Source organism: Taudactylus pleione, unplaced genomic scaffold, assembly GCF_031769625.1.
Source record: "Taudactylus pleione unplaced genomic scaffold, aTauple2 ptg000121l, whole genome shotgun sequence".
NCBI classification, from domain to species: Eukaryota; Metazoa; Chordata; class Amphibia; order Anura; family Myobatrachidae; genus Taudactylus; species Taudactylus pleione.
Window position 1 is genome coordinate 948,380 of NW_028284523.1, and position 22,311 is coordinate 970,690.

At 42.5% G+C, this 22,311-nt stretch overlaps 1 protein-coding gene across 1 annotated transcript in view; it reads right to left on the reverse strand.

The window, feature by feature from the left end:
- Positions 1-2,088: 2,088 nt before the first annotated feature.
- PTPN1 (protein tyrosine phosphatase non-receptor type 1) overlaps positions 2,089-22,311 on the reverse strand; it is a 90,890-nt gene continuing 70,667 nt past the window's right edge. Inside the window, exons 2-9 of the mRNA XM_088472208.1 lie at positions 21,679-21,769; positions 18,717-18,817; positions 17,812-17,910; positions 7,211-7,348; positions 5,633-5,842; positions 4,854-5,015; positions 3,873-4,099; positions 2,089-3,698 (exon numbers count right to left, since the gene is read on the reverse strand). Coding sequence (XP_088328334.1) covers positions 3,497-3,698; positions 3,873-4,099; positions 4,854-5,015; positions 5,633-5,842; positions 7,211-7,348; positions 17,812-17,910; positions 18,717-18,817; positions 21,679-21,769 — 1,230 coding nt within the window. The 3' untranslated portion in view covers positions 2,089-3,496. The remainder of the gene's footprint in view (positions 3,699-3,872; positions 4,100-4,853; positions 5,016-5,632; positions 5,843-7,210; positions 7,349-17,811; positions 17,911-18,716; positions 18,818-21,678; positions 21,770-22,311) is intronic.

The window sequence follows — 22,311 nt, forward strand, 5'->3', positions numbered from 1 at the left end:
GGGACAAGCATAAAAACTAGCGAAATAGACTTCTTAGGGGTCTGCAAGGATGGGTCAGGTGTTTTTGGGATTGCAGGTGGATGTAGCAGGTACGTTTTTGAACTTTTTTAAACATTCACTTTAGAAACATTAAAATATGCTAACACCCATTTTCAAGTACCCCAAATTTGACTGAACTACTTATTTTCACCAAAAAATACTGCTTAATGCCATTCTTCTCCACTTTTTCAAAGACGCTAATAAGAAGCAATTTAAACTACTTAAATACCCCAAACACTTATTAGGGCTATTACACATCTACATTGATTCACTATGTTAGTGCATCTTTTTTTGGGGTACAGACTGATTTCCCCACTTCTGACAGTACTTTCCACCTGTTCCGCTTTCACGTGTTTAGGAATTGAATATAGCTATAAGTGGGGACGCGCACGAAAAGTTTTCGCCTCTGAAACAGGAGAAGGAGGTGGAAAGTCGGACAGGCGAAACTTCTGACTTTTCGCCTCTAACGGAATACGGCCCCAAGTCTGTAAATTGGCAGTTATGCTGGGTACACACTGATTCAATTGAACGGCCGATATATCGTGTGTGTGTAGGTCAGTGTGTACGGACGATATGTATGTGAACAATGTGGTTCACAGACATATCACGTTGGTCGCGCAGCACAGCTCATGGCAGATATATCTGCACATTGTGCTGTGTGTACGGGCTGTCAGACAACCGCCCGTACACTTGCCGCACAGGCCAAGGCAATGGGACTCCTGGCCAGACTGCAGTGATGGTTGTTCAGTGTATATGAACAACGATCATCTACAGATATATCTGCAGATCAGTCGACCTGCAGCTATATCTATCTTTCAGGTGTGTACCCAGCTTTAGGAGCGGATGAGTTGTTACTTTATCTCTCTCCAAGACTTCGTACATAAACCCCTTGGACTTTTGCACATTGCAATGTAGGGAATGCCTTCAGGCTTATGCATCCTCCCACTTATAGCCCATTTATCTTGTTTGTAAGTATATCATTATTTGTATGGAGCATTCTGTTGTGGCTCATACTACAGAACAGCCCATTGCATCTCTGAAAAAAACTACAAAAGAGATGATCTCTCTATTTATATATATTTCTATATCTCCACAAGAAAGGACGATACTCCGGGACTTTATCCAGCAAGAATAAAAAAATATTTATAAATTCGTATTACATGTACCACCAACATTTCGGTGCACCGTCTTGAGGGTACTGTATAAGATCATGTAATGTAATATTGAAATACAAACATTATCGCGTTGTGATTTTATAAAGTACACTGAAGACGTTGCACTAGCTACACCAGAATGTTGGTGATATATGTAACATGAGTTTATTAAATATACTTTTAAAAAGAAAAAATACGATTAAGTCCCGGAGTGCCGTCCTTTCTTGTGGATGTATGCTGTACACAGCCAAATGGTGTTGGGCAGTACACCACAGCAGTTTGCATTTACTGAACTGTGGGGGGTGTCTTTACCAAGTCTTGAATGGAGATAGTGAATGGAGATAAAGTACTAGCCAATCAGCTCTTGTCAAGTAACAGTCCGTGTTTGAAAAATTACAGTTAGGAGCAGATTGGATGGTACTTTATCCACTTTATCTCCACCCAAGGCTTAGTAAATAGACCCTTGAGTGCTGGATTGCACAGATTGCTTTTTATGTAACTTCCTTTGGCAAATATTAAAAGTGAAGTGCATAAGAAATAATAAGTAGTCATACCTGTTTATATGACTATTCTGTTTATACAATGGTGCCACAAAGCCTGCTTTCAGAGCTCACCATTCTAGAGACTGGTCATTGTTAGTTTTCGCTTTCCCACAATTCTTTTATCTACTCCCAGCTCCCTCCTGTGAGCCAGATTCATGTGGGATATTGCTCCAAAATAAATTAGTTAAGGGTAATTGTTAACCATGAAGACAACTCACCCATCGGACCTCGGATCGCGTATGGAATGTTTTGGTTGGATTTTATGATCTAATTACAAAACAAACTCCCTTTAATACAGCACTTGGCTTATAAAATCGCCCACAATGAGTAATCATGTTGAACACAGAAAGATGGAAGGGAGAATAAAACTTTTTATTGGACCAGCACATAATACCAACACATTCAAGTGTCACAAGTGCATTTCTGTATTGCGTCAGGTTTAAACAGTATTGTAGAGTTCACTAAATATTATTATCCACCCCCGCCCAAACAGCGTTGGTTACACATCCCAACACCTGTACTGTGTATAAATGTAAAAGGCAGAAGAAAAAGCTTATACAAATTATAGACACGACTGCCATACATCAGACAGACACAGACCTTCCGTTGTGGTGGTAACTGAAACCACGTTTACATAAGACAGTCCCAGTAAGTGGTTTGAAACTCCGAAGCACCAATCATGGGATCTAAGAACAGCCACAGCATAAATATTGGCTTCGCTGGCGGAGAGAGGTTCTTCGACAATAGATCTCACACTAGGCAAAACGCGTGCAGTGCGATGTTTTAGCACTCCACTTCTGAGGCACCGTACGGTTGAAATGCTGGTGGATAACTCCTTTTTGTTTATTTGTAGCATTCTGCAGGAAAGCATGTATCAGTCAGTACTACAGTAGAACGTGCAAACAAAAGTCCAACATGTAACACAAAATAGAAATAAGAAAAACAATTAATGGGGAAAAAAATACTGTTTGCCCGACACTGAGCAATAGGGGGGGGGGAAGCTACTTTTCCTACTCTTTACAAAATGTGTGGAAATGACAACGAAGCCATTGTAACAGTTATATCGAGGTTAAGAGTCAGGCACAGCCCACAAGCTCAATTCAATTCCAAAAAAATGAAAATCTTCTATACAATTTCTGAGCCACTGCTTATACCCCATAGTCAAAACCTATAATAATACAAACCCCCCTATCTTCCTCGAAAGAGAAAATAAAAAATACATTCCTTTTATGTGTTTGATTTTGGGAGGGGGACATAAAGGCGAGTGAGTCCGATACAAAGAACCATTGATTAGGTTACAAGAAAAAATGTCACATGCTTGTATATCACTTGTGACAGAAAACATAGTAACACAAAATAAAAAAGGACACTCTTGTGTCTTCTTAAAAACAAAAAGGGAAAAAAACCTGATCGAAAAGTAAAAAAAAGCCCCTACAACAACAACAACAACAACGTGTTGTTATACAATTATTTTATTCCAAAAAAGAAAAAAAAAAATATTTGGCATTTTCTGTGTTTACTCCTGAATAGATGTAGGCCCTGAGATGTGAGTAATCTCTCCTTGGGACTTCAGGGCTCCTCGAGACCCCTTAGTGCATTGAGACTCTTGAGCTCGAGAAAAGTCCAGCTGTTAAAGCTTAGATCTGTGAAACTGAAGCTCAGCTTTAATATTTCTTCTACTCATAATTTGTTTGCAATTATGTCTCACTTGCTCCTGTGTGAAGAAATCTATAACAGACAGGGCAGAAACTGGAGAGTCCTTTAATGGTACCAAACTCTGTAGCAGAGGATAGCTCCGGCGGTCAGCACAGTGAACATGCAGATGTTTAGCACCAATGACTTCCATTCCTGGCTGTCACTTTTGTTATCTATGTTGTCAGACTTGATCTGTTCTTCTCTGTCAGATGAGGAGTGGATTTGATTGCCAGCATTTCTTCTTCTAAGTTCAGTGTCTTGACGAGTGCTGCAGAGTCAAAACAACATTTAGTTTTAGGAAAATAATTCATCATAATATGAAGATGTATAATAAATAAATACTTTTGATGGCAGTCCACATACACATCCTACAGTGGAAAAACCCTGTAAAAAAATCGAGTGGGGTCACAGCGCCACAAAGGCCAGCACCTAGCGCACTTACCTTTCAATTGGAGGTGGAGGAGGAAGGTGGGCTTTTCCATCAGGTACACTCTCCTCCACTGTACTGACTGCTTGTCTTATCACCTCCTCCACCACCTGTTGTGAGAAGAACTGTTCGTGCATTCTACCATTAAATGAGTCTGTGACACGTTTGGGAGGCCTGGGTGGAGGTGGAGTATGCTCTGGTGGAGGATCCATATCTTCATTGGACAACTCTTTCCATTGTTCCTGCAACAGCAACAGAAGCAGTTAATGCTGTGATCTGTTGGACTACAACCCCTCTTCTTACCCAGACATGAGATGCTGGAGCCTAAAGGTCTTAATAAATTAAAGGTGATGGAGTGTACGTTTTTGCATTAAAAGTTACCTCCCACCCCCCCCCTTTTAACTGATGGAAAGTGGTGTACGGTATGGAAATGTTGTGGTGAAGCTGATTGAGGCAGACATTGGTTCTGCCATGCACGGATAAGTTTGTGGTAATGGTGTGGATCGGTTGGCTGTGATCGGTGCCTAAAATAGAGTTCTGTATATCAATATACCAGTAAGATGACTCCTGAATAGTCTCAGCCAAAGTTACATCAACATATATCCACAAATCAGACATCCACTACTTTGGTGCCATTTCTTTCTAGTCACAGACTTAAGCTGGCCACACACTAGAACAACTTACATCCAACCAGCCAACTTGTTGATTGGTTGGAATGAAAATCTGGTAAGGAATGGGAGTAAATGATGATCAGAAATTTACTCCTAAATGCCAGAAAACAGATGAAAATGGTCGTCAGACAAGTTTGTTAAATGTTTGATTTAAACTATTTGTTTATACAACAGTTTTGGTCCATTTTTCAGCGTCTGGGAGCAAGTTGCTGATTGTATTCCTTACCAGATTTTCATTCCAACCAATCTACTAGTTGGCTGGTTGGACAGATAATCTTTAGATGTGTGGCCAGCTTTACTCTGGCATCCTATGCACTGAACTCACCTGCACCGAGGAGTCTCCCATGATAAACTTGGCCCCTTCAATCACAGCTAGGTAGGAAAATCGCAGCTGATCCGCTGTCTGTATGAGACCCATTCTGTATTTTCTCATTTCCAGCAAGACCTGCTTGATTTCCACAGAGGACGGATCATTTCGTTTGTCCATCTACACAAGGTCACAACATAACAGAAGAAAGTATCAATCTGTCCAAAAATACTTCAATAAATTAACAGTACATTATATATGTTACAAAGAATTAGCTCATTATTTTATATTCTACTCATTGAGGCACGTTTATGACAAGTTCACACATTGTTCTCTCTGTGGGCACGAATAATTCTGCTTACATCTCTAATAAAAATAAGAAGGTTAAGAGTAGTAGATGAAACTGACATGGTAAACATTCTACCAATATACGGTAAGAGCTAGGGTAAACACATACCATAACTTCTCTTTTACTTACATTAAGTACAGAGCCAGCAAACAACAAAAACTGATCCTCCTCTGGCACACATTATTCCTCCTTCCACGACTCCCCCATTGTGCCGGGCATACAAGGACTTGTACAGCCAAAACCCACCAAATGTATCCACCCCATCCCCTCCTTTTTGACAACAGGGAGTTGGACTCTTATAATATTGACCTCCAGCATTATTATAATGTTTTGAAACTACTTTACCAGAACAGGACTTTGGGAAAAAGAGTTCTGCAGCATCACTGATGCTCTTAACTAAGTTTTATTTTAATAATAATTGCCTTTAAGACAAAGTAGTCATACTTACCAGAAGTAAGCAAGTGTCCGCTAAACAGAAGGTGCCCGACCGGCCAATGCCAGCGCTGCAGTGTACCACTATGGGCCCGTGCTCAGGGTTGAGAGACCCTGACTCGCGCACCTTAAAGAGGAAGTTAAGGAATGATGCCGGAGATTCTGGTACCCCAAAGTCCGGCCACGTGGTGTAATGAAAGTGCAGGATTTCTCTGGTCTCCTGTGTCTGTAAATCAATGTTAAAGGATTGTAAATAAAATGGATCATCATGATGTTAAATAAATGTCACACACATACAATTATATTGTGCTGACATTCAGTGCCCAGAGAGTAGAGAGTTTGCTATCTGCTGTGTCTAGTCAGTCATGTGTAACCTTATCAGATTAATTGCTTTTATTAACATCAGTCTTTTAATCTTAAATTTTTACAGCTCAATATTATTTGAATGAACCAAGATATTTTCTAATGCTGGGTACACACTGGCCGATATATTGGCCGATCAATTGATCTGCCAATATATCGTGCACCCGTCGGCCAGTGTGTACAGACGATATGTCTGTGAACTACGTCATTCACAGACATATCGCATTGGCTGTGCTGCACAGCCAATGAACAGATATGTCTGCAGCCATATCTGTCCATCGGCAAGTGTGTACAGGCGATCAGCCGATCGCCCGTACACAGGGGTGCAGAGAGGGGGGCTGGGAGACTGTCAGAGGCTGCTAAAGCAACAGCCCGAGCAGTCTCCTAAGCCAAAGAGGGAGCGATCATGCTGATCGCGTCCCCCTTTGGCTGTGTGCCGGGCTGAGGGGCACACAGCGCCCTCCTCCCCAGCGTCGGAAATAGGGTTTTCCCCCCCAAAGGGGGTGTGGCCACGGCGCCTGCAATTAGGCCACGCCCCCTACCCGCCCCCAGTCCGGCTCGACCCGTTGCAGCAGCAGATAATGGCCGTTCAGTGTGTATGAACGACCATCATCTGCAGATATATCTGTTAGGTGTGTACCCACCTTAAGGATGATATCCAATTAGCCCTGAACATTATTCGGGCGCTAATGGCTTCCCCAAGGCTATCCAATTAGCCCTGAAAGCCGCAACTTATCTGGGATTATGTTCCATACTGCCTCAGGCAAACAGAACAAAATAAACCAGGAACGGCCCCGTTTTTGTGCTGGCGATTGCGAAAAGACACATGTTTCACGGATCCTGTGTGTTTTCTCATGAAAATGGGAAATTTTTCTTATGAAGAAAAAAAAAAAAACGGGCAAAAATCGCGATAACAGCCAGTTTCTTTCGTGAGAAAAATTATCGGGGCTAGTTGGATACGCCCTAAATATGCTAATATCATGCCCCCCTGGAGGGGAGCTTATTACCTACCTTTGCTTTAGAGGTAGCCTGCGCCCAAATTCTACACTATTCTGTGAAACAACATAAAAAGAAATGACCTTTCCTGGAAACCTTTTGTATATTTAATCATTGCTCCAGTAGAGGCGCCAATTGTTCTGTAAAACTGATGAATCACTTTTGCAAGCTTGAAATTCCAGCATTACATAATGTTCATATATACCATAGACATCTGAGAACTCTCACAACTTACATCGAGATTTTCCAGCTGCAGGACACGGATTGTGTAATACGATTTGACGTCTTCAGAAAGCAGGGTTAATTTCAAGTTCGCATCTTCAAATACCATTGGACTGTCCTCTCTCTTTGGCCAATACTGGGCACACTTGATCTATAGAAAATAAAATACATCCTCTAAGCTCTGAGATGGAAAGAACGCGGCAGAAACAGAGCAACCAACAGAATTACTGAACCATCTACCACTAATTGATGCCAGAGTGTGATTATTTCAAGGCTATGCTTTGCTTGTTTTGTGGAAGAAATAGGAAGACACTGCACATGGTAAATGGATTAATCTGCACCATATGTTACATTAATACGAGGCATTCCACGATTCCTAGTCGGTTTCATACATTTTCTGTATGAAGAATGATATAGCATTATTTATCATCATAGTCATGCAACAAAGAGGACTTTGGTGTTTACATTTTCTGCAACATTCAAGTTCTATAAAACGATTCTCTCTCCATGCCCTGGGTTTGCGTTGCACGCTACATGTACATGAAAAATCGCCTCCTAGCTCTGAGTGTGTCAGACCAGTCAAAGCAGAAGACATTGCAAAGTCTATAACCCGCAGTGAATCAGCAGTTTACACAGACTTATAAATACCTCACTAGGACAGTGCATTCAGGAAACATGGATAAAAGTATTCCAACCTCTGATAATCCCCCTGTAATTTCAGTGTGTGGAAATTATACAATTTCCAATAAGGCTGGTGTAGGGAATCATTGGGATTACCCTGCAGGGGAGACAGGTCTGAACTGTGACTACTCAGCACCAGCAAAACCATTACTGCGTGTTTAAGAATGAACAAGACTACAAAACCATAAATACAGAGAATGGCAGGGCTCACAGAAAAGTACACCTACTGTTGGACACCATACATACAGAAAATCACATGGATGTACAGTGATTATACAGAATTAAAAAGGTGCAAGGCACAGAAGAAAAATTAAGGGGTCTATTTACTAAGCAGTGTTAGGAGACAGAGTGAAAAGTGATAAGAAAGTGATAAACCACCAGCCAATCAGCTCCCAACTGTCATTTTTCAAACACAGCCTGTGAGATGACAGTTGGGAGCTGATATTTTTATAAACAAATTTTTTATTGACGCGTCAAGTGTCACATTTACAGACATCACAATGAACAATAATACAAATGCAATGATCACAGTAGTTGTACAGTAGTGCAAATGGTGTATATATTATCTGAACAGCAGAAGAGAAGAACCAATAGGTTCTATTTACATATGAAATAATTGCCATACATAAGAAATTTAGAATAGTACAACAAATCATTGTAAGGACATAGTAGAAATATAAATAAACTAGATCGCTAACAATCCCCCCCCATACTCCACCTTATCACTTTCCACTCTGTCTCCTAACACTGCTTAGTAAATAGACCCCTAAGTGTGTAAGAGGGGTTAAACGTGCAAAACGCATCAGTGCAGCAAAGCTGCTTTCTATAACAGAAGGGAAGTGTTTATTAAATCATTACAAATATAAAACTATTCTCCATCTATAGTTTTTATAAACTAAATGGATAATTAAACAAGGAATTAGCTTTTAAGGATAATGGTGCGGGCAAGTAATTAATTATTTCCCCCCCTTCTGGTCTATGAATTCTGAGACGCAATTATAAAGCCCTAGTATGTAAAGCTAATGTATCTAACTTGAACACTGGTTGCTTAAATAATAAACTAGATGTAGACTGTAAAAGATAATCAGCAACAACTTGTACGATTTACAGCCCTGTACGTGGAATTGCACTCAATACATGTCAGTACAGGCAGCTGTGAGACCAACTACACAGTGACGCCACACACTAAACACTGCCTGATATATGAAAGGTAAATTGTAATTTCCTAACAGTCATTGCTGTCATTCTTTGAGGATTGCTGGAATTCCTGCCTGAAGCTCTAATCGTCATCCCTTCTCTATGTAGCAGTGCTTCCTGCCATCTCCCGAGCCTCCTATGATGTAGACACACCAACACCATGCATGTACTATACCCAGGAATATATCCCAAGCATAAAGCAATGGCGAGTCAGCCCGTCACTGAACAGAAAACACATCATTATGCTTACTAACATTACATGAAAGTGCAAGTAACCAAATGCTTTAATTATCTAACTTGCACTAGACATTTAAATGCTAACTGCAGTTTGGTTACTGTGGTTCAGTTCATTTGACGCATGATTTTGTTAGACTCATTATAGGGCATCAAAGTTGCCATTTGCCCAGACCGTAATGTGCAGTGTTTGACCAGCATAAAACAGTTAATCATCATCTTTGGCTTTATACTGAGGTGCCACAAAGCTCTGCAGCAATAGACAGTTTGTTACAAAATCATACAAAATACAACTCACACACAGAACAAGTGAAGACGGGGTTGACAGAGGAGGTACAGACACGAAACAGTAGAGAGGGAACTGGTCATGAAAGCTTACAATCTAAAAGATATCATAGTGCAAGTCAATAAGAACTGACACTTCTTTTATACCTACTGTAGAAGTTAATTGAAGTTTACGATATGAGATGTCTACATTTGTCTCAAATTCATCTTGCACAGAAAATGTTGTCAGATCATATATGCCCAAATTGGCAAACCTTTCTCAATGCAGTTGACGGATGGCCAAGATCACTGGTCATCAGGTAACTGTGCTGATTGGGCTCCTATATTTTGCCTCATCATTGAACAAATGTATCTGACCACAAATACAGCCCTCTGGCCCAAACAAAACTTGATCAGCTCTAGATTTACCAATAAAGAAAATCAATCATCTGTTTGCAGTCACTAAAAGAAACTCTTTACTTGAATTATGGTGTATTCCCAGATTTAATCTGGGTCCTCAATTAAGATGGATTACAAATAATGGTCTTTGCAGCAGCTGGAAAACAAGTTCTGGTAGAACATACTGTGACCTGAAGCTCCACAACAGTTATCTATGCCTGGTCTAAACATTTTGTCAATTGCAGGTGACAGAGAGCCCTCTGATGTACAAGATAAAAATGGCTGCTCTCCTGGTAGTAATACTGTGCTAGTCACACGACAAAAGTGGAGCACAACAAGAGATGGTTCACTACGAAAGAAACCAGTTGTATGCCTCAAAAAGGATTATGCAGACACATTTAACAGTCAGTGTTAAAATAAATTAGGCCAATTATTACATTTGCAAACCTGCATGAGCTATACAGCAATATGAGCAGAGCAAGCAATTACATATTAGCAATTGAGGTTGCCATTACAGGTTATGTTTTTCTAAGCTATCAGCAATGTATGAAACAGTTGGGGTGACGACTGTGGTTTCTCTGCCATGTGTAATTCATCTAGCAGCAACATCATTTCAGTCCCTGCTGCCTGCAAATATCATTTGTATGTTGGTAGCAGAGGGAATAATGCGAAACCCAGTAACTCAATTCAAGATCAAAGATACTAAACAGTGTTCTGGAGTGAGATACTGGCGGAAAGAGCAGCAGCACATTAAAAGGACTATACCCATAAATCGGATTTTCCATTTAAGCTTTACTGATTTGGGATCATTGTACTGTATGCTATGGATCACCTTGTCTCTATAAGAACCTTGTACAGCAGTCAGTGTCACCTGCTGGTAGCTCTTGCTAGATTCACCAGTTATACTTGTAAATACTACGTAAACTATAGACAACGATATAAGCTAATTAGAAGCAATGCAGCCACCTAATGTGCCTCTATAAGAACCTAGAACAACAGTCAGTCTCACCTGGTCATGTACTGTATCTTGTACTAGCACTCATGCATCGTGGTTCAGACTACTAAAGACTAGGCACGCTATTAACGCTATTAACTAATTATTGATCTACTATTGTATAATTATAGAAACTTTGAACATATGCCTATATCAATTGGTAATATCGCTTGATTCATTTACTCAATTATCCCAGCCCAGACTAGCACCAAAGACTAGACCATCAAGTAAGTTGTGATAATACAGCCAGCTAATTTCTTGCTGCATATACAAAAACAACAAACTACTGTAAAGGTGCATACACACGTAACGATTTTGTAACCAATGATTTTCTGCCAGATTTTCCCTTGAAAAAGTGAACGATTTTTTGAAGTGTAATGAACGATATTTGGAACGATGAACAAATGATGTTCCTTCACTTAATGAAAATTGTCATGTTGGACAGTCTGAAATGGATGATAACTACAAACGGGAGTGCGCATTTGTGATTATCGTTCATCATTATAACTCATAAACTGAACGATTTTTCTGAACGAATTAACGATGTCGTTATCGACAAATCGTTCAAAAAATCGTTACATGTGTATGCACCTTAAGAGTTAACAAGTAAACAGCAGAATCCAACAATACAAGATTAGCTTTAAAAAACTTTTATGCAAAAAGGAGGTATCAACTTCACTTAACTTTCTTTGTAATCAGTAATCTATTTAAAAAAAAAAAAAATTCTTTATTCATGAAATGATCAAAATACAAAGATGGACAGCAAAAACATTACAATTAACAAAAGGCAAGAAGTAAAACAGCAAAGTTTGAAGAATAAAGCAAGGACCAAGATCATTGGATCCATCTTTCAATTTTCGGGAAGAAAACAATGAAAGGAAATAGAAGGATAGGCGAAACGGGTGGCGGCTAGTAAAACTAAGGTGATATGAGGAGGAAGAGAAACAAAACGCAGAAGATCCAGGTGACTTATAGCGAAGAAAACAATGGGTGGCAATTAAAGTGAGAAGGACAAAGTGGCCCTGATTCAGAGCCAGACGCTCTGAAAGAGCGCTCACTCAGAATCTGGGCGTTTTTTTTTTTTGTGTGGGGCCTCCTGGCTGCTCGCATAGCTGTGGGTGACCATCCACAGCTATTGCGAGCGGCCAGGATGATTGTCGCGATGGTCAAGACCATCGCGACCATAGGGCTTGAGACGAGACCCTTGTGGTAGGGTCTCGTGGCCGCAAGTCCCAGAGAGCTTCTGGCTCTAAGAGAGCCGGAAGCTCTCCCGATGGTCGCGATGGTCTTGTGATGTCAGTGGGGCCGCCCACAAACGGCAGGCGTTCGCTTGGGAACTCCTCCGTTTGTGAAGCCACCCCCCGGCCACGCCTAACACACGGGTCGAGCTGTCACTCACCATCGACAGCTCGCCCCCTTTGGTGCGAGACCCGGAGCGACGGAGCACCCGTCGCTAGCTGGGTCTCGCACATGCGCACGACGGAGCCGGCTCAGTAGTGCGCATGCCCAGTGGGCAAACATCGACCTGGTTGCGAGCGCTCAGTGCTTGCGACGGGGTCTGAATCAGGCCCAGTGTGCATGTTTTAAAAGAAAAATTTTGAGGAATTATGTAGGATGCTAGTCATCATCTCCATGCAGTATGTGTACCAGATTATTTTTAAGATTGACTGCACTGGGGGGTTATGCTGATCAGTCTACCACAAACTGACAGAAGCTACATGTCAAATTAATTTATATTGGTGGTACATGGCTGAAAGAATCCCATGAGACAGAAGGAAGAATTTGGTAGAGAGAGGAATATCTATCTGTAATAATGACTGTACTAGAGTGTTAATATAATTCCAGAAGGCCTGGAGTTTGTCCCAAATTCACCAGATGAGGTTGAACAAGCTTCTGCAAAGCATCCCCCAGGATACACTTGATACATCAGGGTTCATTTTATGAAGTCCTGAAGATTCTTAGTTCCACCAATATAGGAGCTTTTATGTATTTTCACAAATGACACTGGAAGCCACATTCACTCAGTCCCAAGCAAACACACAAGGTTTAAGGTCACCTACAAGGTAGAGACCAGCCTTTTAAGCAATGCCTGACTCCAGCATAGTGACTCAATGGTGGAATGTGGATGAGAAGTTAGCTGGTCTTTGACTTTGCCATGGAAGTGTTTACAACTGGAAACTACTCGGCACTTCGGTAATAATTTTACTTGTGGTAGGTATTTTTCAGGTGTTGAGCTCTAGTTGTGACTCAACACCTATCTGTTATGGACAGGTCTGTGTCTGTGAGATGTGGCCTGGACCCAGCCCATGTGGTCAAGAAGGTCGCTCTGGCACCGAAAGGCCTGCAGCGCCATTTTGAGTGTCTAATCGGCGCTATGTAAAAATGTGACAAACATGAAATTAATTGTATTTGCTTTAAGCCATATTATTTTGCAGAGCCAGGCCACAGTCTGACAGCTGCAGTAAAAGGGGCGATGTTGTGCCTGAGTAATGCCACCATAACTAGTGTTTCTTCGCCATTCTAACAGCTTATTGCGGGCATCGCTGAATTGGCCCCATGTGCCTTCAGTAAACTTTGTTTAAGAACATACATTTAGAGCCTCTTAAATACTCTTTTTTTAACATCTATATAGGACAAGCGTTCGACAGCCTCCATAGACAGAGGGGTCTTGATATGGCTTGTATCCCCATTGCCATAATAGAGGCGGTTAACCGGACCATGATATAGGAAAGAGAAAAATCTCTATTGTGCTGAAGTATCCATTCATCAGTTAGGAGAAGGATATTTACTCATTCACTGATATCCTGTGTGTTATGCTCAGGAGAGTGAAACACCTCATGGCTGGTCCACACATCATACAGGTGTTTGGGCACATGTTCTGATGCAGTAAAGAGGTTTCCTTTGATGTAAAGAAAAAAAAAAAAAACTTCTTTTGGAGCAAATAGCTGTAGAAATATGTTTTTAATAAGGAAGTCTGTGAAATTAATCTATGTGCAGATCCTAATCTGTAGGGAGGAGTTTTCCTAAGACTTCGTAAGGAGATCCGGATGTGCACAATTTCAGGAACCCCGCTAAATCAGATGTTATAACAGTGTGACCTCATCTTGGAGAGCCCTTTGGTACTCTTCCTAGATGCTGCGGGACCCGGCGCTACAGGGCAGACGGCTTCGGAGTATCAAGAAAAATGGCCCGGCACTCAGACATGAAGGCGACCTAAGCACCCTGGCAGCATAGAATGCTGGCACACCCGACATGAAGGTGGCTCTGGTGTTATACAGGCGGCTACATGGGAAGCAGAGTAGAAGACTGTCACACTGCACGTTCCTGCATTCTCTGACCAAGGAACAAGGTAAGTGTTTAATAAGCAGGTGGCAGGCGGACAGGGGTATCTTTTGGTGCGGTTTAGCTAATAAGACAAATAGGGTGGGGGCTGGGATGCCGCAGAGGCTAACACTCTGTAATTAATCAATGTGGCAGACGCGCAGGGGGTTCAGAGGGTAGTCCCACAGGACTGTCATTTAGTGTTCAGTCGGCACCTTACCTCTTCCCTACCCCCAGCACTTGCCTGCACCTAAAACCCCTCCTTGCCCCCCCAGTACTGTCCCAGCTGTTACTCTTATACTCTTCCTATCCCCAGCACTGTGTGCCCCTAAACCCTTCCTTGGCCCCCAGTACTGCTACCCTTATCCCCACAGCACTGCCTGCTCCTAACCACCTCCTTGCCCTAGCTGTTACCTACCCTTATCCCCCCCTACCTCCAGCACTGTGTGCCCCTATTCCCCTCCTTGCCCCCCAGTACTGCCCCAGCTGCTGCCCCCCTAGTACTGCCCCTGCTATCTACACTTATCCCCATCCAATTTCCAGCTCTGCGTGCCCCTAACTCCCTCCTTGCCCCCCAGTACTGATCCAACTGCTATCTACACTTAGCACCCTTCCTACTCCAACTGCCACATACCCTTACCCCCTTCTACCACCTCCCTGCACCAACTGCTCCCTGCCTCAACCCCCAGCTCTAGCCCAACTGCTGACTCCCCTTACCCCCCTCTACCCCATGTGTTACCTGCCTCCAGAACTGTCCCAAATGCTGTCTGCACTTACCACCTCCATATCCCCAACACTACCTTCCCTTACCCCCAGCTCTATTCCAACTGCTTCTTGCTACCTGCCCCCATCACTGTTCCAACTGCTGCCTGCCCTCACCCCCCTCCCTACCCCCAGCACTGCATCTGTTGGCTATGTGAGATCAAGGCAATGTAATATCTTTAATGACTTCACATAGTGTATGTGTAGGGCATGTGGGGTGGTCTGATGCTATGGAGCTCAAAAGCATAATATGTGATAGGACCCAAAAACTGTGGAGTAGGACCCCAATCTTTTAAAGTGAGGGGTCCCTGGGACCAACAATTTTTTTAGCAGAGCGTGATCACTACTTACACCGTATTCCTGTTCATGCGGTAAGTGATCTTTTTCTGGCTGCATTTTAACGATCCTATTGATTTGGATAGGGTCACTATCATGGAGCCAAAAATTGAGATATGAGGTCAATTGTAAGCACTGTGCATGCACAAGAAAAGGTCTGTATAAATTCCCAGCTGTAAACATTTTTACATATTTGAAAGTAAAACAAATATCTATAACAAAATGTCCAAGTCTTGCTATATAATCAGTCAGCTGTGTGCGGCCCATATAATTCTTAGCACAAACAATCTATGGGTGAACTCTTCTCCATACATGCAATACAGAAACAAAATCACTCCATCTGTAATTTATGTACAGCATGCAAAATGGTAGTAGACACTGTAGGGTTAAAGCAGCAGTAAAATACAGAGATCTGCCATCAAGACAGAAACAAACTCGGCCAAGTTTAGTTACAACATGTAATTTTATATAGCTCCAAGGTGTCATGGCACTAGGGATTTGTTGATTCGGGATGGGGACCCTTGGGCTAGCTGTAGGAGCTGGAGTGTGGATGAAGCTGGCTGGTTTAAGAATCCTCATGCAGGTTTATTAGTAGCAGAAGACTGATGCTGGAGCTTGGTATAGGATACAAATGCAGACTAGCAGGATTACCTGCGACAGCAGGATAGTGTAGAATGTTCAGAGGCAGACTGCAATGAACTAGAACTGGATGCGGCAAGTACAATTGAGTCAGGCTGCAGCTAAATATTCTGTGAAGCAATATTGGAGCAGGTTTTTTGGACAGCACTAAACAGAATGCTGGAAAAGGTTTTCTGGATAGCACTAAAAACAATGCTGTGAAGCAATGCTGGAATATGTTTTCTGGATCGCACTGATACTGAATCAGGAGCTAGCATACATATCCTCAGAGAGTGATGTTGTTCTGGCAATTAGTCAGCAGTTCCTGGTTTAAATAGAGTGGCATTAGAACCGATAGGCTGGATGAATCATGTGCCCAGAGTTGGTGTCTGTTTTGCCAGAGGATCATGTAATAGTCTGCAAGATGGCGGTGCACGTGATGAAGTTGGAACTGCATGCTAATAGGCGAGTGCCCACAGGCCTTAAAGATGCCAGCAGGGACATGGGTAACAGGAAGGTAACAGACCTGAACGTAGTAACAGGGACTCATATCACGTGACACATGGTAGCCAATATCATGAAAAAGGAATTGAATCATTTCATCTAATCAGCCATTAATACCCCTTTCAGACATACTGAAATTCCCGGGATTTTGGCCTGCCTCGGCCAAAATTCCCGGGTCTCATGTCTGTGTGAAAGGTACCTACCCAGGAACACGTTCCCGAGTAGCCGCTCCTGCAATCGACCAGGGTTTTTACCGGGACTTAAGTCCCGGGAAATTACCCTGCTTCTGTCTGAATGGTGCTACCCGGGAATTTACTACTCCCGGGCAGCACCAAGCAGCTTTTGCATGCAGCTGACAGCGCAGAGCGTCCTATAGGACGCTCAGCGCTGCTGCTTTGAGCTGACAGCGCAGAGCATCCTATAGGATGCTCAGCGCTGCTGCTTTGGGCTGACAGCGCAGAGCGTCCTATAGGACGCTCAGCGCTGCTGCTTTGAGCTGACAGCGAAGAGCATCCTATAGGATGCTCAGCGCTGCTGCTTTGGGCTGACAGCGCAGAGCGTCCTATAGGACGCTCTGCGCTGCTGCTTTGGGCTGACAGCGCAGAGCTGCTGCTTTGGGCTGACAGCGCAGAGCATCCTATAGGACGCTCAGAGCTGCTGCTCACCACCCCAAGCACCGGCCGGCTGTGCCACAGCAGGCCGCCCGCACTCCCACAGGACCACCAGGGAATTAAAATAAATGTTAAAAAAAGAATAAAAAAAAAAAAACTGCATTACGATTGGCCGCTTTTGGCTGCTGAATGATGACATCATCATCATCAGCCAGAGAGGGGATAGGCTAGGAGGAGCAGATGGCAGAGAAGAGGCAGGTAAGCAGAAAAACCCTGCTCTTCTCTGAAAGGGGTCTACCTGGGAATTTCCCGGGTAGACACTGTAGTGTGAAAGGGGGGTTTCGACCAAATACCCGGGAATTTGCACAGGAGAAATTCCCGGGTCTGAGCAGGAAATTTCCAGGATTGTATATCTGAAAGGGGTATAAAATGTTTTTTTTTTTCTTTGTTCTGGAAATGAAGTTAAGTTGTATTACATCTGTAAGAACTAGTGAACCCTAAAAATGACCCGGACTCCTTCAGCCATGTCAGAGAAATGTTTGTGTAGTTCGGATTATTCCATTAGCTGCTCTAGGTCAGCCGGCATGTCCATCAGGTAAGTGCAGCTTAGACAACAAATGAAAGGCATGTCCATCAGGTAAGTGCAGCTTAGACAACAAATGGAAAAGTTATCTTGGGAAAAACAATACTTACTGATCCTTTTTCAACAACTCTGTTCAGCATGACAACCCCACTGCTCTTCTTCTCCCACACCATCTCCCAGAAGTGACCACAGGTATTTGGCAATGGACCCTGAGCACAAAAAAGCAACAACTTATTGTTTTACTTGAGTGAACACAATCAAAGAAATAGGCAAATGTAGATAAACTTGTGAGTGTATAATCGAATACAAGTAATGTGAAAGGAGAACATGATTTAGGAACTAGTTTACAATCATGTAATAATAATTTGATTTGCATCCATGGATGTGGTTCTGTCATTCAGGGAACTCAAACTTGTAAAATTAGTATAAAACAGGTTTAGGCAGAGCCTGCACTTCTTCAGCTGCTGAACTACAAGTCCTAGAATGTCTTGCCATCCCTAAAGAAAACTGGCATGAAAAGAGCCCTACACACTCCCTTCTGCAGCCCTGGATTTGACATTTTTTTGGTGGCCTGTTATTTTAGATAGCCTGGCTCCATTTCTACAAACAAGATACAGTATTTGGTGTGGTCTTGGTGTGAATTATTGTATAGTAGTGCAAATGCAATGATGCATTCTGTAGTATCCAATACATTGCAAAATACTGTACATACAGCGCACAGGACTAAATATATTTGCTCTGACTTTCAAACAAAGACCGCGGTCAAAGTACTTTACATGCTAGCAAAAAATGGGCTCAACTATAAACTTTTTTTTCCCCATTACTATAATTTTTCAGACTTTTGCTATCCCTGTTTTACTGTATCCATTCAGGTCTAGGAAACACTGAATACGGCATTCCTGGCCTGATATTCCCATAAAACAACTTGATTCCATGTATCAAATACAGATAAAATATATAAAAAGCGTTACCAACTGTATGCAGTCCCTTTGATATTCAATCAGAAACCACTTACCTGTGTCAGTATGTAGCTTCGCTGTGCCTCCTCCATCTTGATCAAACTGGCGTTAATATAATCATTGTCCTCTCTGTGCAGTTTTATCCGGCTATGATCAACTGGGAGAGAAATGTAAAATGAGACAGCCAGATCAGGGGATAATTGAAGCAAAATGGGATAATATTTAGCTATGCAATGAGAGTACTTCATAACACTTTTATATTTGGAGGTGCAACTTTTTGAGGTCAATTGCTGAGAGTTGACCATGATTGTGACAATGCACTAGCTCTCATTGTTTCATAAATGTCACAGCAACTTTCATTACAATAAGGTGCTGATTTGTGCAGTGGATATAAAGAATATCTATTCCATGCCATGTAATAACCTGACCAAAATCAGTTGCATCATCACATATGCTGGTTAATGTGGTAGAAAGATGACAGCTACTGACCTTTAGTAATTGTCTAACGTTCTGCATTACTGCTGTGATACTGTAAATAATATGGTTATTCAAGCTGGCCATACACCAGACCTAGTTGTTTGTTCAACTAAAATGGTGCTCAACACATTTAACCAACTTTTTCATCAGACCAAACAACTTCTATACAAATTGTGATGTCACCGAAATGGACATTCAATTAACCGCACAACCCAGCGGAAGTACTGTGGCCCATGCCATGGACCACAGAGGCCTCACAAGGCACGTCGGAAACTATAGCCAGTGAAGGAGCAGAGGCAGTTCCAGGGAGTGGAGCTCGTTGCAGTAGCGACAGAAGTACAGCCGTAACAGCAGTGGACAGAGGTCCCCTTGAGAGTCTGGAAGCTGTCCCAGAGCAAAGAGCAGAGTGTGAAAAAAGTAGTAGGGGGGAGTTGGAACACACAAGTTCTCTTCAGAGAAAAGAATGTGAGAAAACCTCTCCAGTAATTAGTGCGATTATATTTTCTCCTTTTTATTTTGTTAAGTTAAGTGAACTCACCAAAACTCATTACCACAATTACTCTACTATATCGAACATTTATAGGTACACCTAATATACACAAAAATGCTCTGTGAAAAAAAAACAACAACATTGTATTCAAAAGGTCAACTTGTTTTTTCCCACCAGCTGTTTGGTGACGAACAATGCTGTTTCCAGCATGATGGAGCACCTTGCCACAAGGTAAAAGTGATAACTAAGTGGCTCGGGGAACAAAACATCGAAATTTTGGGTCCATGGCCAGGAAACTCCCCAGACTTTAATCCCATTGAGAACTTGTCGTCAATCCTCAAGAGGTGGGGGGACAAACAAAAACCCACACATTCTGACAATCTCCGAGCATTGATTAGGCAAGAATGGGTGGCCTCAGCTTGTGGCCCAGAAGTTGATTGACAGCATGTCAGGACAAATTGCAGGGTTCTTGAAAAAGAAGGGACAGCACTTCAAATATTGACTCTTTTACTTCAGTATACCATAGTAACATCTGACAAAAAGGTCTAAAAACAGTGAAGCAGCAAACTGTGAAAACCAAATCTTGTGTCATTCTCAAAACTTTTGGCCATGGCTGTAGATCTATTACCCCTAAAAGTTATGTGCCAACAGTACTTGATTTAACTTTGACTGAACTAGTACATTATGATTGCACTAGTTTTGTTTGTGAAAAACAAACATTAAACATTCATTATTTAACATTATACAGTATCAGATTTTTGGATGCACAAAAATTCACTGAGCATTTGTTTGAAGTTCCATATCTGGCAGAGACAGTGGGGGAGATGTATTCTAGCGGCACACATTTTGCCACTATGAGTGATCCAACATCGCCTCTTTACCGAGGCGAAGCAGGAAGCAATACCGATGAGATGTATAAACATCTCATTTGCTGGAGTGGGGCCCCCTCCGGCGATCCCTGCCAGAGCACACAGCGCATCAGCTTAGTGCTGATGTGATACGCCTCCTGGTTGGCTCCACTTGGCATGCGCGAGATATTGCAAGATTCGCAAAATGTCACGAGCAGTCTGGAGCCCGGCAGCCGCTGCGACAGATCGTTCCCCACTAGGCTGTTTCAGCAGGGCACCGCATTTTGCCCTATTTCTAAAGGGCAGAAAGCACCCTGCCCTCTGGCGCGGCGCCCCGCTGAAACAGTCGTCAGGTTCTGTCCCCTCCCGAGGGGCGCAGTGTCCTGCAGGTGGGGAAAACGGTGGTGCAGCGGTCATCGCCGGTGAATGGATGCCGGGCGCATGCCATTCACAGTGATCGCAGCGTTTGGAGGCTGCCCGGTATGTCCATAAGTGCCAGGCACGCCCCCAAGAGGTACGAAAAGGGGACACGTCATGCCCCCTTTTCGGGGGCACACGCAGAAGTGTCCTTTCTCTATGTCCGGTGCCGGAACTAGAGTGAACACTAGGGACTGCGGGGTCCCTGCTGCTGTGGTGATAGGGCAAGGACAGTTGCAGCTGTCGATATAGATAGCTGTCGGAACGGTCAGCACCGCTGACCGTTCATACATTGCCCATTACCCTATCTTGTAGATGGCAGCACCGATAATGACATAGCACCCCAGTCATTTACCACCTAACCCCACAATAATACATAAGCTGCTCTGCCCCTTCATACAGTACATCTCCCCCAGTGTGAGGTGAACTTAAAATGAGGAGAATTAGAAACAGGACATCTCCTATATTTTCAAACTAGCAATGATTTAAAATACACTCTTAAGATCAATGATCTGAACTCCTCATGGGGCTCTGCATAATCTGAAGTTTACAAAAGTATTTAAATATTAACTTGGCTTAGGTTTTGTGTTTTCCTGTTGCTGAATACACAAACAAGTATGCGTGGGAATGTATTTATTTTTGTCTTTATTGCACCCGGAGATCCTAAAGAGAATATCAGAAGAGAGCGTTATGAAGACAAAAGGGAGAGAGGAACTAGGCAAAGGTCTAAATAATTTACTGCAGTATAAAACCAAGTCAAACCTATGAGTAAAAGCGAGGACTTACAAGGACTAACGTCTCTGTAACGATTACGGGATTTATTTTCAGGCAGTCTGGCCACTTTACATGGAAAGTCGCTGGCTTCATGTCGGATTTCCTGCAAGAGAGAACAGGAAGCTTTTCAGGTCCCCAGTGCTTGTCAGTGCGAATGATGATGATGATTAAATAAAAAAAAAAAAAAACACAGCGATATTCCAGTTAAGGAAGTATTTAAAGGATAAATACACACTATTTCAAGTGCGTGTGTAAATAAATATTATATATATATTTATATATAAAAAACACGTTTGTCCCAATAGGGTTCAACAAGATTTATATTTGCATTTAAGAAACACAAGATACAAAATTAGCTTAATAGAAACGAGAACTAAACGGTTGAGTCTTCAGTCTGTTTTTGAAGGATTCCATGAGTTGGAGTCGTAAACCTAAAAAGCTTGACCCCCAAATAAATTAAGAGAAATTCTAGGTATGGATAATAATCCTTCATCTGCAGATCGCAGTAAGCCAACAGGGCAGTAAGGAATCAGAAGCTGCTTCAGGTACCTTGGGCCCTGGTTATGTCAGGCTTTGAAGGCCAGTAAGCCATTCTTTAAATAGATTTGCCATCTTACAGGCAGAAGAGAATGGGTTATGTGTGGC